Source organism: Pholis gunnellus, assembly GCF_910591455.1.
Source record: "Pholis gunnellus genome assembly, chromosome: 21".
NCBI lineage: Eukaryota > Metazoa > Chordata > Actinopteri > Perciformes > Pholidae > Pholis > Pholis gunnellus.
Genome location: NC_136548.1, coordinates 4,196,547 through 4,214,012, shown reverse-complemented (window position 1 = coordinate 4,214,012; position 17,466 = coordinate 4,196,547). Strand labels below are relative to the sequence as shown.

The window sequence follows — 17,466 nt, the reverse complement described above, 5'->3', positions numbered from 1 at the left end:
ACCAGCGCATGACTTCTTCAAGGGATCCTCGTTCACCCCCAATTCTAAACTCGGACCATTCACATCCCAGTGCGGATGGTCTGTACATTAGCAAAGTTGGCCCAACAACACATGTCTACTTATCGCTTTGAACGTAAGAAATCACGTGGCGGAACAACATGACTACATTGTTTGTGCTGTAGAATGACAAGAAGGAAATATGTAGTAAGCCAGCGACTGAAATCAATTTGTGAGGTAAATAAATGTGACAAAAGTGGGACATTTAATAGTTAGGGTTAGAGATACCACCCATGAGAGATACAGCTACAAAATAAACCAGGATATCTTTTAATCCGTTGTTGAAACGTTTTTTTTTCTCCGCCCCTTAAACGTCACATAAAAGCAGCTCTACAGCTGTATGAGCAAGAGGTCACATGAAATAAACAATATTCACTAACGGGCTGACAGTGGTCACACTCATTCGCTAAAGCGTGGTGCTGTAGCTTTTGTTTTTTTCTTCTTCTGTATATCCGGTAACCTCTGAAATAAACTACAACCCGACGTTCTTTCTACAGTGTTTACTACTTTTCTGTCTCGTTTAACCGCGTTCATCGCAATCTTTCCGACGGCCCATGAAGGCAGCAGCAGGAGCTCATCTGTTGGACACAGGGAAACTAATCAGGAGCCAAGTAAAGACTTTTCAGTCCTGTTAGCTGCGAGGCTAGCGAGCTTATAAAGTCAGCCGTCCGGACGACCACGGAATACAGACTTTTTTTATGAAGTACACTGTCTCTTCTGTACAGTACACACCGTCCGAGCCATGTTTTAGGAACGCCGTTTCGTTGCATTAAAGTAGCAAGGTGGACAGCCTTTAGGCGGACAGCCGTTGGTGCCGAAGCTTGCGGCTAGCTTATTAACGTTAGCTGGGGAACGAAGTGCAAGTGGAAGGCGAGAAAAATGGAGCTGGACGACGTAGTCCTGTATCAGGACGACTCGGGCAGCGCTACCATGATGTCCGAGCGGGTCTCGGGTCTGGCCGGCTCCATATACCGAGAGTTTGAGCGGCTCATCGAGCGATACGGAGAGGACGTGGTGAAGGAGCTGATGCCGCTGGTCGTCGCCGTGCTGGAGAACTTGGACTCTGTGTTCGCTGTCAACCAGGAGCACGAAGTGGAGCTGGAGCTGCTGAGGGAGGACAACGAGCAGCTCGTCACCCAGTACGAGCGGGAGAAGGCGCTGAGGAAACACACCGAGGAGGTGGGTCTCACCGCGGAGCTGCCAAAACTCACTTATAACCCGGGATTATGGATTATTAGAGGCTCGTATTATGAACTTTGGTATGATTAAACCCAATACCAATATCTGGCAATACGCGGTGCTTATCGACTAACGTCACATATTATATCTAATTAAGCACGAATTAGTACTTTTTTAATGCAATATAGTAACCATTCCTGGCATGCTTGAAGGCACCTTAGAAGTGGTTGTTGATACTTGCCTCGGCCCACTATCGGTCATTTTGACAGAGGCCAATTTAAAGAATAGCTGCTTTAAACCCTGTTTTTAAGAAACACAGCTTGATGTGTTGGACTCATTAGTTCCCTGTACCAGAGAGCAGCTGACCGTGTTATCACATCTGAAGCACATACTGTACTTGAGCTTCAGGTTCACACCAGAATGGACACCAGCCAGTCCCTGGACCCACAGTTCAGCACCACCGTAGCCTCAGATCCACAGATATATGCAAAAACCAAATCAGGGATTTGTCTGATTTCTTCCGCCTCCCATTCAAATGTGAACCTTGGTGATCCTCTCATTTGATTTCAACCCAAATGACTGACCTCTTGCCACGCTCGTCATTACTTCCCCCACTACAGGGTAGTCTGTGTTTGGACAATGACACATTCACAGTGGTAGTCCCGGTGATGTTCTACTGCACGGTGTGGAAGTCTGGGTGATGCTGTATACACCATCTCCTGTTCCACAGCAGTCATCCAGTATTAGACTTTGAATGCACAGACTCTAAGCCATTGTTAAAACCACAACAGGCAACACACTCATAACTCCCGGCTTTGCTCCTGTACACACACACACACACACACACACACACACACACACACACACACGTGCACTTTTCCCTCCCTTTTCCTGTTACCTGTCTGAAATAAAGTGACAGAGAAATAGCCTTTGTTGCCATTTCAGCCAGGCACACCGAACCAAACTAGAAATGTTTTTAAGAACAATGAACAAAACATTTAGTGAGCGGAGTCATTTACCCTTTACTGGCTATTCTACATGTTCATCTTTACAAAACGTTTGCAATAGTAGTAACCATAGTCCGGTCCTTTGCCTTCGTCAGGTGGTGATGGACTCTGTAGTTCCTGTACTTTGCCATCACACATAACTCTATATGAATTGCTTTATGACGTGGATCTTCCCTTTTAACGTTTAATGTGGTATGCGTTTATACTTCGTTGAATGACTGCTGCTGCAGTCACTTCTCTCCGCTTAGTCTCACACACGGCTCTAAACCATCCTGTGGTTTCAGCTGTAGTCGAGGTTAAAATCTGTGACCAAGAAAGCTGCTGTTTGAATGTTGAATGTATTGTCGTGCTAATGCTGAATGCATGGTTTGTTCTTTCCAGCTTAAGATCAATGCCGTGGGCTCGACTCGAAGTTCAAGAAGTACACGCGTAACACAAATCTAAACTGATGGTCTCCAGATGATATAAACCCGAAACGTAAGCTGCACCTTGAAAACAAACTAAAACGAAACAGAAGTTCAGAATCAAGATTCTAAAATACATCTAAATAAAAATCTATAGCTTATAACTGCCCTGTTCTCCTTTAAATCAGAACGGATTGTAGCTGTATTGCCTCAAGGCTATTTTTCAAAATTTGAGGTGTGGTTTTTTTTGTCTCTTTTAAAGGTCAAACCCACAGTATGTCTGCTCTTAATCCTCACCCACACTGTTCCTCATGTGTTATGCACACGAGCAGCCGCTCATATAAGCATTTTTAATAACCCTGAACTACTGCAGGGTTTTGCACATAATCTGCTCAATTATTTGACCAACCTCTGCGCATTTAATCCCAGCAGAATTAACTGTTGCCAACATGATTTAGACTGGAAAAATGATGGAAATATTTTAGTGAATTATTATTGTGAAGAACCCCCCCCCCCCCCCCAAATGTATTTCTTAATGAATTTGTGTGAGTTTTGACTCTCAGTATTTGCTGAGTTGTTGACATTCGACCGTTGACAGTTCAACGTTGAACGAGCCCAACAGGTCACAAAGCGGTGCGTTAATAATTTATGTCTTGTCGTAACACGTTGCTCAGGCTTTGGGTAGACTCGTGCACATGGTATTTTCCATTGCTATGTTATGGGCTTACATACAGCCTTGTTCCTTCTCGCTCCTGTGTGTCAAATACCTGACACCTTGAAGAACTAGTTCCTCACACAGCGAGCCAACCTGTTAGCGTGATCAGTAATATTCTGGTATGCTGGGACGAGGTCCTAGGTCTCACCCTCTGACTCTACATCCTCTAGAGGTCAGAGGTCAGCTTGTGTTCCAGTTTAGGAACTTGGACAATCGCAGCTCAGGATGTGGCTTTTATGGCTACAGAGCTCATGACTGTGCCAGGATGACGTTAATGATGTTTTCTAATGGAGATGAGGAAAATATCTGATCAACGAATAACTAAACCAGCTTTAAAATCTGAGCAAGCATTTGATGCCAAGGATGAGGGGAGTGTTAGTTATTTTGATAATGCTTTCATTCATTGAAGTCAAACTTTTAGAATTATCTTTATTGAAGCAAATGACAATTGCATGGAAACGTATCTATAGAGCGGTGCTTTTGCAAGAAACTTGCAGGCGGCAACCTCTGTTTTGAAAAGTGAAGCCAATGCTGAAGTGTCTTGAACTTGAATTCTGTCTAATGTCCACCAGGGGGCGACTCCTCTGATTGTATACAAGTCTATGAGAAAATGACTCTACTTCTCTCTTGATTTATTCCCTCAGTAAACATTGTAAACATGAGTTTATGGTCTCAATCTCTAGTTTTAAGTCTTCTTCAATACAGCATGATGTTCATTTAGTAAATTATGGTCCATTTAGAGTCAAATAGTCCATAAAGCAGCGTATGCTTTAGTGCAAGTCTGTGTGCGCACCGACATGTAGAGACATACACACAACCTTGCCCCGCCTTTTCACATCTCCCTCATTTCATAATCCCTCAGACACTCAGACAGCAGTGTTGATACCAGTCGCATTTCACACGGCTAAACTGTCACTTAATCCTCCACACACTCAGACTGTTTGAATGCAAAGCGTCCCCCTAACAACACCAAAGAAGCTACTTACAGACTGTTACTAAGCTAAGCCCATTTGGGTGACAAACCACTCTTGAAGCAAAGAGGCACATTAATCTTACCAAACAAACGCATCGTACGAGCCAAATCCTGCTTTTCTCTGCTGCGAGCCCGGAGGAATACCTCCTCGTAGTAGTTTGTCTCAGCGGAGGAGAGGAAAAGGCAAGGCAGGAAATTCTTGGGGAGAAACGGCACTTCCCTCACTACTTTTGCCCTCTCAGGGTTGTCGGCTGACCTGCAAACAACCACAGCCTTCTAGCATATAATGCTAGCTGATTGATCATAATGGACCATCAACATGGCATCTAGTAATACACATGAGTTACACACTGTAGCATAGCCTCATATGACATCAGCAAAATTGTGTGTGAAAGATTAGAAACAGAAACATGAGGTTTTGAGCGACGTGAAGTCGGTTGGCCGCATCACTTTGTTCCAGAATGAAATATCTCAGTAACTCCTGGATAGCCATGTAGTTTTGTACAGACATTAATGGTCCCCAGCTGATGAATCTTACCGTCGTTGGTGATCCCCCTGACTTCTGTCCTCTCGTCAGCTGTACTTTAGTGTTAATAAGCTAATATTAGCATGCTAACATGGTAAACATACCTGCTAAACATCATCAATATATGTTTTTGGGGTGGGCGGGACTAAGGCCTTACTGACCCGTGTTGTCCAAGATGCCCCGTTATCAACCCACCGCCAAAAACACATGAAGGAGTTGATTTGACTCTCTGTCAATTGAGTGCCAATACAGTGGAGCCCTGTCTGAGTGGGTGCGCACGCACTAGTGCTGGAGCCACGTGTGTGTGTGTTTGAGTGTGTGTGTCTGGCACTCTGGGACAAAGGGAGCATTATACATGCAGCGTAGGGGGAAGAGTGCATGTTAAAACGCTGGAACACTCATTCTCTGGAGCGTTGTCATATGATGAGCAGCAGTGTGAATGAGGAAGATGTTGGGAGTTGTTCTCAAAGAATGTGTTGATACAATCGGGTTTCATTACATGTCAGCATAGCAGTGTGCTACTCTTTAATGGTGTTAATTGATGTAAATCTGATGAGATTTTTTCATCAAATCCTTCTAAGGATCAGAAACTAAGTTCTGTAACTGTTTGCGGTGTAGTTATGTCTAGTAGCAGATTAGGGGGCACCCCCTCCTGTCTGTAGTCTAGCCCAATGCTATGTTAATGCTCTTAGTAGATTTTCATGTGAAATGCTGCATTATTACCAATACCTCAGTACTCCAGGTGCTCTCAGGCCCCACTGGGCCCCCGTGAATCTTTCTCCCTCAAGACCCAAATAATTTCCTCACCCCCTAACTAAACTAAAATTCACAATAAGGCAAAATCTATTCATATAAAAGCCCAAAGGCGGAGAAAAACATCTCTCTCGGCCCATCAACGACTGAATTGTGTTTAAAAAAAGAACCAAAAGCAACGTGGTGTCTGAGAGTTCACATAAGCACTTTGAAGAACCACCTTTGGTTGACACCAGCCCTGATGTGATGTGCGTATGAAGAGGCTTTTTGTATCGGGGCGCTCAGGTGATCCTCATCTCCTTGCAGATGATATCCATCCCCTGCCCGGGGCCCACATCACAAGACTGCATGTTTACAGGCCTGTCATCAGACACCTGACTCCGCCATCAGCTGAGGCATCTATAGATGAGCTCCCAATAAGAGAACCAACCAAACCACAGAGCAGCACAAACACGTTTAATTCTTCTTTTTAGAATTCAGTATTTTTTAGGCCGTTCACATTTACTCGTCTGAACAGTTTGAATGTTAAAGGGTCAGTTCGCCCCAATATCTAAAATTGCCTCCTACTGACTGGATTACTCAGCATGATCTACAGACCTGGGGTCTCATTTATAACCTTTGCGTACGCCTAAAACGAGCCCTGAAGTACGCAGAAAGTTGTGATCTTTAAACACTAACTCGAAGGGAGAATGTGCGCACCCGCACGGAAACTGACCCAAGTAGAAATGAACCGTTAGAAGCGTCATTACATGTATAATGATGCCTCTCACGTTTAGTTTTACTTCATATCACACGTCACTTTGCTCTTATATATTCTCGTTATCATTAACAGTCAAACCAGCAGTGTTGTTTGTGCTTGAACTGTAGATAACTGTGAGCACATTTCAACTGTTAAAGATGTAAACCAACTCAAACCTCAAGTCAAACTTCGCTTGATATTTCATCAGCGCAGAGGAGAGACTGAACTACCGACACTCGTCAGCTGATGAAATGATCATCATCTGTAAAATACCGTAGCGTTAAAGAAATGCAGAACAGAGCGTCATTAGTTTTTAATAATCTTCCAATACTGTGCAGATATCCACCAAGTACGATTGTGAGTTAAACTGTTGCGGCGAACACGACTTTATTTCTTCATTCGTGGTTTATATTCCATCGTGACAGATTCAGCGTACTGAACACAGACAGACTGTGAACAGCTGATGAGTATCAGAGCTCACTGGAGCAGAGGAGTCACCATGGTGACGATCACACACCTTCTCCAGTCACCTTCATCTTCATCACCTGCACATAAGGATTGTGTAATATAGCAAAGTGTGGAAATAAAGCCGCTGATGTGTTGCTGTCAGGTTAATGTCCGCATTTACTTTTGTTCTAGTTCTTCTTCACTTTCTTTAGACATTTGTCCCTTCAGAGGCCCGCTCTCCATCAGAGCTCTATAAAGTTTCACCTGATCTAATCTGTTCACAAACCAAGTGTAAACTGGCTCCAGGGAGCAATGATTGACCCGCCATTACATGGATTCAATTTGGACTTAACGGTGGGTTTGGAGCCGGGGGCCCTTTTGGGAAGCTGGGTTGAAGTCCCCAAGTGTCCATTCTGTCTCTTGAACCCTGACCACGGATACCCATTTGCCTGCCTGGCATCAGATGACGAATATTTAAGTTTATCTTCAGGCAGTGGGCCCAGTGTGCTGTGAGATGGTTCATCTAGTTCCTCCTGATAGACGCTCATCCAGGTCTTAGTCCCACATCCCCCGAGAGAAGGGCTGAGGTTCAGAAAAACAACCTTGATGCTATTATCAACTGTTTCTAACATGCCCATGAAACTGTGTCTGTGCACACACACACACAAACACACACAAGCTGTTGCCACTTTTTTGTTTTGGTGAGAAGGCTGGCGATGTGCACCTGTTGTGCAGAGAGCTTAAATAACTGTCACAATGGACAGATGCTCTATTTTGGAATTTCGTCAATAACGTCTCCATTTCAACCCCCAACTCGACTTCACGCACACTGGAAGGGCTCGATGTCATCGATGGTCACGGCTGTGGTCACTCAGAGCTGAAGCAGATGTCAGACTGGCTAAGAGGAGCTGACACGTCTGTCTCCTGCTGCTGCTATACACAAAATCATCTCATCAGTCCCTCACTGGGAGTTTAACTGCCCTTGTGTGAATTCCAGCGCTTCGGTTTAATAAATGCTGTGTTCCTTCCCTCCGTTTCCTCTCTTTTTCTGCAGAGGTACATCACCTTGGAGGACTCCCAGGACGGCGAGAAGAAAGATCTCCAGTGTCGACTGGTGGTGTTGGAGTCGCACACGCGTCAGCTCGAGCTGAAGACTAAAAACTATGCAGATCAGAGTAAGTCCACAGACGCTGGTTTCTATTATACTTTACCACTATTATACTGGAAAGTCTAACGCATTCACACACACACACACACACACACACACACACACAGGCCAGATATCCTGTGAGCAGCATGGACCGTTTGCAGGTCTTGTGACTGTCAGCCTGATGTGCTGGAGGGCTGAGTGACTCCCATGTCTCTACTGAATAGAGTCCAGAAGTAACATACAATGAGTGTTTGCCAGCCCTGTCTGCTAAATATGCTGTAAGAGAACAGACCAAACATATTCCAAACCTAGAAAGGTTTAGTGTGGAGTACAAGAGGATTTTAGGGAGCTAAGGTTCTAGCCGCCTTCTACTTTTTTTTCTTTTTTAGTAGCATTCTGTCTCTAAATCAAAGGAACGGCTAAATGTCTAAAACATGAATATAAAAAGTGAGCGATCATTCTGTCTTTCTCTGAGCTAGGAAAGACTTAAATGTCCAGGAGAGACTTTAGTCTTCCTGAAGTCTCCAGAGCGTGCTACCCTTACCATTTAAAAAGAAAAAAGAAAAGAAACAGCCCTCATGATGTGTGCATGACTGCACTGTTGACGGTGTGTGACTGCTTGTTTGTCCAGCACAGCACCGTAACGTACACCTCCTACATGCTCAGGGAAAATTGAGAGCGAATGTCTTCTTATTTCTTTCGATATGACACTTCCTCTTTTCTGTGAGTCACACACAGGGACATATTTGAACACACCGTCATTTTCCTATTTCGTTACATATGGGAGAATAGGAGGATTTTGCTGCTTGTCGTATGTCACAGTAACCTGAATGTCTTTTGGACTTTTGGTCAGCCAAAGCAAGACATTTTTTGGGCTCTGGAACGATATTATTGTCATTTCTTCACTATTTTCTGACATTTTACAGACCTAACGATTAATTGAGAAGTAGAAAATAAATGAGCATATTAAAGCTAGGCTTGGTAATATTCTTCAAAGACATTTTTTGTTGAAATTCTCATTACATCTCGACAGCAATCAATAACTCGCATAAAGAAACCCGGTATCAATTTCTGTCACAGAACTGTATTAAGCCATTCCAATCGTTTCATTGGGCGATTGTACGGCCTACCAGCCGCGCTCTGCTCTCTCTGCACCAACAGTAGTCGTGTTCGTGGGTTATGTTCATTACGATAACGTGGGGGGAGTGGCTTTGAAGGAAGGCCTGAAGGGACGGGCGGTCGGTGTTGCCGACTTGACGACAAACAGAAATATTCCCCATCAAATAACCGTTTGTTCAGTGTTGAATCATTGTGGCCACAACCTAACAATCACTTCTTCACCTCTAAAAGTATTTCATGTTTTTTCTATATATTTTTTATTGGACATTCTTGAGAAGATCGGTTCTTTCAGCGACATATTCAGGCATTTCGTGTGGGGCTTTCCTGGAGGACCACTTCCTGTTACTCTACACACCTCCGTATGTGACCTGGGTTATTTCTGCTCCGCTCTTTAACCACTAGTTCCTCTATCAGCCCTCTCATAAGCACACTGAATCACGGTTTACATCACTCTCTGCAGCTGCTGTTTGTACTGTCACTCTTCATTGCTCAGGTGTTTTTCTCTAAATCCTGTACTTAGTTCTCGTTAAACACCCGAGAGAGAGAGAGAGAGAGAGCGAGAGAAAGAAAAGGTTATTTCTGACTTAAAAACTGAGCTATGAAGTATGAAGGGTCCTCAGCATGAGTTGTAACTCTCACTTTTACGGATTAAGTCGACCTTTTTGTTCGAGAACATTTTGTTTGGCTGAGATGGACAATGGACTACGACTGAGGCTGAGGGTGGCTCTGTAGAGACAGGTGGATTGTTTATGACCTATTGTTTTTCCTTTTGAGTAGACGGTAACTCCACATTCACTTCTATTCTTCACCCCGAGGTTGCTTTTATCATTACAAACCACATACGTAGTACATTCAAATGAAACCTTTTAGACCTCCGTAATCAGAGACCCAAGGAGCTGATCTGTCATTAAGCATAGATTTAAATGTTTGCATCATTATTGCTGTCAAAGTCCCATCAGCCGTTGATGATGTTGAGTGTTTGTTTGACATTTTAAGCTGGGTTGATGCTGATTGTTTTAATGAGTTTGATTCCATAGCTGAGCCTGTGATTCAGAGAGCTTGGTGTGGCCTCAGAGGGGTTTGTTGATGCACGGTGGCCCTCCTCTGGCTCTGATATGTTACTGCAGCTGCTGCTCTACCACCACATCCAGAACCACAGAGTTAAATGATACAAAATCAGTTTGAACAGTCTGGACCATGATTTGTCAAATCATTTCTGTATTTGTATTGGTCAGTTCCTATAGAACAATTGCAGATTTGTCAGTAAATCTGGCTGCGATCCTGTGCCTTCTTTTCTCATGTGTGCTTTAAATAACCGTCTCTCTTTTGTCGTCCAGTTGGCAGGTTGGACGAGAGAGAAGCGGAGCTCAAGAAGGAGTATAACACCCTTCACCAGAGACACACTGAGGTATGCCCGTCTGTTTAGTCAACAAGCTGGTTCACCTGTGCGTGTGCTTACACACTCATGCATACATACAGTGGCTCCTTTCTCAACACAATAACCGATAATGTCTGAATATGAAATAATAATGGGATATATTAGAGGTGGTCACTGACTCAAATTGAATAATCACACAAGGACCTGGGTGGGGAAAGACCCCAAGAATCCCTCTGACCTGCTGAGCTCTGTGGCTCACAAACCAGCTCTGTAATGTCATGTAGTGTCCAGAGGGAAGTCGGCCCTGGAGGAACTTCTCTGGCTTTATTTACTGAGATTGTGGCCACGTGATGCCAGTGAGCTTTTCAAGAACATATAAAGGGGAAACACTGAATGCATTAATTAATTCTTCATTTGCTGCCACCCCGCTCAACATGCATTATGTGCAGAAATATGAGAAGGGGGTTGTGTTGAGACTGCAGTCCAGATGAAATGCAGTAATAAGTGAACAAAATGGAGTGACCGTAGCTGTGTTTCCATTCACGTATGTTTATGTGCATTTTAGATTTTTTTAAGTATTGATTAGAAAACCTGTACGGAGACTGCAACATCTGATTAAACCTCCATAATCTTTACGCTTGCTTTACTTTTTGTCTTTGCCAAAAAAGAGTTGATGCTCTAAATGGATTAGGGAAACACCTTTGCAGAATAAGTTCTGATGTAGCCAACATTGAACTCACATGACTGATCAGCTGTCTGTGTCTTCCCTGATATATATATCTATATCGGCCTTGTCCCCGGACGGCATGAAACATGTCCAATACCAACTGACATGAAAGAACAATCAAAACTTGCTCGATTTTAAACAGATCCCTGTTTAATTTTTTCCAGTTCGCAACCTCAACTTCTTCTTCGACTCTGTTTCTGTCAGATTACAGCCATGCGTGAAGCGTAGCCTACACTGCCAACCTCTGGCCAAAGTATGCAGCCTTGTTTACTCGCTCCAAACCAGTTGATGGAAATGAGCCTAATAGGCATTTCTTTTTTTCCCTGCATTTCAAAAGTTCGCTTGACAATTGAATGAAAACACGACTAATAAAAGGTTGAAGAGAGAACACATCTGAATGTCTGTACTGTGAGTGGTGTGGAATGGAGTGGGGCTAGTTGAAGATGATTAAAACATAAAGTATCCAAACATGAATTATGTGTCTACTAAACCATTGGTCCGCTGTGGTCTGTTATACATTATGCATCACTAACAGATGCTCTCAGGCCTCAGCAGCAAACTGCTGATCTGAATAATGTTGAATAGAGAAGCTGTCACCTACACACTGTTGCTACACAGTCTAACTGTCACAGCTGTGTCTGGACACAGTCTACTTCAGGTGAGTGACCGTTAAAGATGGCAGGAGTTACAATCAAATACACCGTAGTTTGGTAGCAACTTTTAGTTTTGTTTCCTGAATCCCTTTTAGAAGTACCGGCTCTTTGGAGAGTCAAATACATATAATTCAGTAGTGGATTAACACCAATGTGTACCATCCAGATTGCAAAATGATTGTACAAAAATGTAACTGTCATCAATGTCAGCTAATTCCCCCGACTCTCTGTGTGCTGCGTACCTTCCAGATGATCCACAGCTACATGGAGCACCTGGAGCGGACTAAACACCAACATGCAGTCACAGCAGCAGAGTCCTCGGAGCCAGGCGCACCGGCCAGAACACGGTGAGGCGTCTTCAATGTGGTGATTGTTCACCTGAAACCTACATGATAAGTCTGTCCTATAAAAGCAGAGACTTACAATGATATTGAAGCCCGCATAGCAGAAGCTCTGGTCTTTAAAGCTATTATCATTCAGATTTTTAAACTGCAGTTTAATCGATGTCACAGCCCTCATTAGGGACCACTGACTTTCTTTATAAACATTTAAAGACTTTTCTACACTTTGGGTCGAAACAATTTGAAATACTGATTGTTAGATCGGTATATAAAAGTGCATAGTAGTGAAATCGGTATCGGAAACTAAATGGTTTTATATAGAGAAGAGAAGAGAGGAGGTCAGTGTATCCTAGGAAGTCCCCCGGCAGTCTAAGCCTACAGCAGCACATCTAGGGCTGGTCCAAGACAAACTATAGACCTGAGCCAGCCCCGACTATAGACCTGAGCCAGCCCCGACTATAGACCTGAGCCAGCCCCGACTATAGACCTGAGCCAGCCCCGACTGTAGACCTGAGCCAGCCCCGACTGTAGACCTGAGCCAGCCCGACTATAGACCTGAGCCAGCCCTGACTATAGACCTGAGCCAGCCCTGACTGTAGACCTGAGCCAGCCCCGACTGTAGACCTGAGCCAGCCCTGTTTTATAGACCTGGCTCCTATACTACTTTTTGAGACTGAACCACAAGTAGCCCTGTATTCAGGGAGTGCAGCTCTCTAGTGGGGTAAGAGTATACTATAAGCTCCTTAAGATATGACGGTGCCTAGCCAATTAGGGCTTTGTAGGTAAGGAGAAGGATTTTAAATTTGATTCTTGATTTTACAGGGAGCCAGTGCAGAGAAGATAATACAAGAGCAATATGATATATGTTCTTAGTTTTTGTTAGTCCATGAGCTGCAGCATTCTGAATCAATCGGAGCGATTTCAAGGTGGACTAGGATTGTCTTGACTATAAGTAATAGCAGCGGAAAAGGAGAATGACTGTAAAACTGTGCTGAGTCATGATATTGGGCGTTTGTAGGAAAAGATGTTGTGAGAGTATTTTGACATGAAACTGTGATGAGAAGATGAAGTGTGGAAGAGGAGACCTTCATTATAAACTGCAGAGAGGATGCAGAGGATGCTGTGTAGATCAGGGCTGTTGGTTGGCTGCTGTCAGAGTAATCTCCTTCCATGGGATGATGAGCTTCATGGTTGATTGCTCACTTGCAGATTATTTCTACCGTAGGGGGCCAGGAGGTCAGTTTATATTAACATTTGAATTGTCAATAGGTGATGATTAGTTATTGTATAGTCAACGGGAGGTGTATGCAAAGATACTGGTTCAGCCTTGTGTGTCAGCCAGTACCAGCGTTCACTCTGTTTAATTCGTTTTTCCACCACGATTTCTCAATATTTTCATGAATTAATCTCACTGTCTACCTCCAGAAGCCTTCCAGGCCCACAGAGAAGCACTATGAGCTATGCTTCCTGGTAGGGAGGTGCAGTGCTTCACAAATTAAACTTTACAGTACAATAATCAAAAGGCTGTCGTATGTCTTTCATCAGTGGCTTTATCTTTGTCACTCTGGTAAACATCATTGTATGCACAGGGTCTCTTATCTCACCCACTGGACCCCGTAGCTCCCCCTCTCCTACCTCACTAGTGTTGATATAAATTGCATTTGGATTAACAGCATTACTGAATTTATAGCCTACATTTCCATCAATTGATCTTAAACACGTCCAGAAAATGAAGAGTAACAAGACTGGCATAGTTAAACATACTTATCTAAAGCTGACTTTCAATAAGTGCTTAAACTTTTTTTCAAAGAACATTTTACCGTGTGACACAATGATACCAGAGTTTCTATTGGCCTAAAGCTAAAGTGGGCGGAAGTAATGGACACAATACGATTGTTTTATCTGCGCAGATGGTCCACATCTGTAGATATGCACTTTTTGATGATGCAGCACCCTCTGACACGGACTCCACTTTGAGAATCACAGTTTTAATGTACCATAGACTCTCTGTGATTCAGGCAGCCCCCCCTGTATTTCCGAGCCCTTCACTGTCCCGTCCCCCCCCCCCCCCCCCCCCCCCCCCCCCCCCCCGCTGTTAATGCAGACAACACTGCCAACCTCCCTCCCTCTGTCTCACACACACATACGCACTTTTTGACCAGTCCCCCCTGTGTGGCAGCCAATAAGCTGCAGCCTGAGAAGAGGCACATGAAACGAGCTGCCTCAGCACCCAAAAGAGAGATTTGGGGGGGGTTGCCACCAGAGCGAGAGAGGGAGAGAGTCGGAGTGTTCTAGACTGACCAGCGGCAGCCGCGTCCCATCTCGGCAGAGGAAAGGAAGCGTGAAGGAGGAAGGGAAACGGTATCGGCTGCTGGATGAAGACTCTGGAGGAGAGGAGCTGCTGCTGCCAGCCCCTCCCTTCTCTCTGTGGAGGATCCACTGCTCTGCTCCGTGTGCCGCCGCTCTGCTTTTCATCAATCACTGCTGCTGAAGCCACCAGGATTACTGTTTTGTGACCGCTGCTGTTTCTGCCTCTGACCTGCTGCTCTGCTGCTGACCGCCGGCTAGAAGGATACAGCATCTTTGACCTCCGCTGTAGACATACTTACAGCGGTTATTAGTGTCCAGTCGGAGGTCCGCCAAGAATTTGGTGCTTCAGTGACCCCCCCCCCCCCACACACACACACCTCTTCTGCTGTCATCGCCTGAGCCCCCCGCCCCCCCAACCCCAACCCACTGGTCCTGCGTTGAGGCACCGGGCCATGATCTGGGGGGGGCCATGAGCCCCGGGTGTATGCTGCTGTTTGTTTTTGGCTTTGTCGGTGGAGCGGTGGTCATCAACTCTGCTGTGCTGGTCTCTCTGTCAGTGCTGCTGCTGGTTCACTACTCCGTCGCCACCGGCAGCTTACCTGCCCTGCCTTCCTTACCCTCCTTACCCAGAGCCAGCAGGTATAACGTGTGTGTGTGTGTGTGTGTGTGTGTAACTTAATGTATGATGAATGAATGTATCTTCTCCGCTGTGATCGGTGTCCTCTGTAGCACGCTGCCAGCTTGTAGCCATGCAGTCGCAGTGTTGCTGCCATGTGGGTGTGATATTGTCAGACAGTATGAGACTGCACTCTAAAAGTAGGTCAAGAGAGAGAGAGACGGGGGGGAAACAGCAGAGTCATATGTGGAAGACTACAGCACCTTTTAAGATACGTCACCACAGTTTATAGCTGTTTAGGATTATTCTCGTGTTTAGGATTATTCTCGTGTGTTTCCAAGATGAAATGGAGGACCGATGCATGTGTTTTTGTTTTTCTTCCTCACCCACTCAGTTCAAATAGTAAAAGGCAGCATTGTTTACCATCAGTGGCTTGCATGTGACCTCTTCCTCTCAATATGGTGGTGTGTCCATTGTTTTTGGGCTGCTGCCGGCCTGCTGCTCTTTTCAGTGGCAGCCATTGTTCTGCTGGACTGTACAATGTTGTTTTTTCTTCATACATAGCCACTGGAGTGAGAATAGCTGCCGGTGTGTAACCGATCTGATGCTGTGGAGGGTGCAGGATATTTATTTCAATGCGTTCCTTTGCGTTACTGAATATTATTAGACTTTCAGTGCTCGGAGTCGTTGTGAAATGGGAGCTTGAACACTAACACCTCCATGCAAGAGTGAGCTGGTGTTATTTATGAGAGCCGGAGAGGGTGACGGGTATTTGTTCATAGTCAGTTCTTGGCTGACCTCCTAATACAACACACACGGCTCTCCTCATGTCCCATGGAGACAGATACAAATGGATGTGTGTTATTGCCTGAGTGGGAGAGGATGGCGTTTATGAGGCAACCAGCTTTATTTCTCTTCCCATCGCTTCAGTGTCGAGCTGACACCTTGACTCTGACCCATCACGCAGTTTATGTCTTTTTCCTAACTGATTAAATTATTCTGCTAATCTGCCTCCACTGCACCCTAAAATGGACATTAAAGGCTGAAAAGGTTTAACTACCTGCCCATTTAATTTAGAAAAAGCTAATTAAATGTATAATCTGTCACGCAAGTGATTTCAGGTTTTTGTGAAGTACAGTAGCTGTTCTTCATCGCTTCACACGAGAGCCTTTTCTAGTCTTTCTCTAAAGGAACCTCATCACAACATGGAGAGGGAGGCTCAAAACATTCAGACTAATGAGGACTTGTCTAACCTGGTTTAGAGTTTAGAACATATCCCAGACGGTGCACTTTTAAATCGCACACTATGAATCACATCTTCTTGCACCATCTCCGTGCTTAAGGTCTCCTTAACTCCCAAAGGAATTCTTTCTGTCTTCAGGCACACCAGCGGAGCGGCTGTAGGGATGGCGATGTGCTGTCGGACAGTCCAGCACTTGAAGCATTTGACTTTGTTTGTCCCCCGTCGTTTCCTCGAGCTAGCGTCGTCATTGTTGACATTTGCGGCTTCAAGTACAACGTCCTGACTTCTATTGGATGGATAACCTGGACATTTAGTACATGTATTTATATTCCCTTCAGGATAAATTGGAATAACTTTAGCAAACCCCTAACTTTTCTATTTTGGAGCCATCGTCTCACTCAACGTTTGTATTCGTCCAATATTTACTTTTATGATTAAACACCTGCAAGGCGAATGATGTCCCATCGGCCTCAGCTATGCTTTGTGTTTAGTGCTTATTAGCAAATGTTAGCATGCCACATGAAGCTAGCGACCACAATACACTACACATTATATGTAAGCATTGTCATTGTTGGCACGGTGACATTAGCATTTAGCTCAAAGCACAGGTCGGTCTCTGTCACTGGTGTTCTAATTTGTTACAGAATTGCTCATTTCCCTTTTGAATCATCCCTACTTCTTTTTGTCTCTGTGTCCAGAAAGGAGCGTCCCATCTCCATTGGCATATTCCAGCTCCCTGGGACTGATGGTATGACCTCTGACCTCCAGAGGGAACCTGTGGACACCCCTTCTGAGCCGTGGAGATTCAACAACCTTAGCCACCCTCGGTCCAACACCAGCCTCAAGGTACGACACGCAGCTCCACACATTGTGATGAATGTAAACGTAGACTTTTTTTTCCCCCCCGTTACCGTCTGAAGTTGGCTTGTAGTGCTTCCCACGGATCGGACTAGTGACATCATCCCCAGCTCACTTAAAAAGAGGTTGTGGAAAAAACTAAACGCAAACACTCCCATGCCAGGAAAACACCACAGAAAATGGTACGTTTCTTTTCAGGGAGAAAGGATAGGTCAGTGTGTCCAGAATGTTTAGCAGCCGCTTGTGTGTGTAACGGGGTGGCTTGGAGCCC

General features: G+C 44.7%; 1 protein-coding gene across 4 annotated transcripts in view; it reads left to right on the top strand.

Annotated features, from left to right (window-relative positions):
• Nucleotides 1-455: 455 nt before the first annotated feature.
• Nucleotides 456-17,466, top strand: part of spag9b (sperm associated antigen 9b) — a 36,176-nt gene continuing 19,165 nt past the window's right edge. For all 4 annotated transcript variants that reach the window (XM_079182422.1, XM_079182421.1, XM_079182420.1 and 1 more), the window contains exons 1-5: nt 456-1,236; nt 7,855-7,975; nt 10,407-10,477; nt 12,077-12,174; nt 17,036-17,183. In XM_079182422.1, coding sequence (XP_079038548.1) covers nt 937-1,236; nt 7,855-7,975; nt 10,407-10,477; nt 12,077-12,174; nt 17,036-17,183 — 738 coding nt within the window. In that variant the 5' untranslated portion in view covers nt 456-936. The remainder of the gene's footprint in view (nt 1,237-7,854; nt 7,976-10,406; nt 10,478-12,076; nt 12,175-17,035; nt 17,184-17,466) is intronic.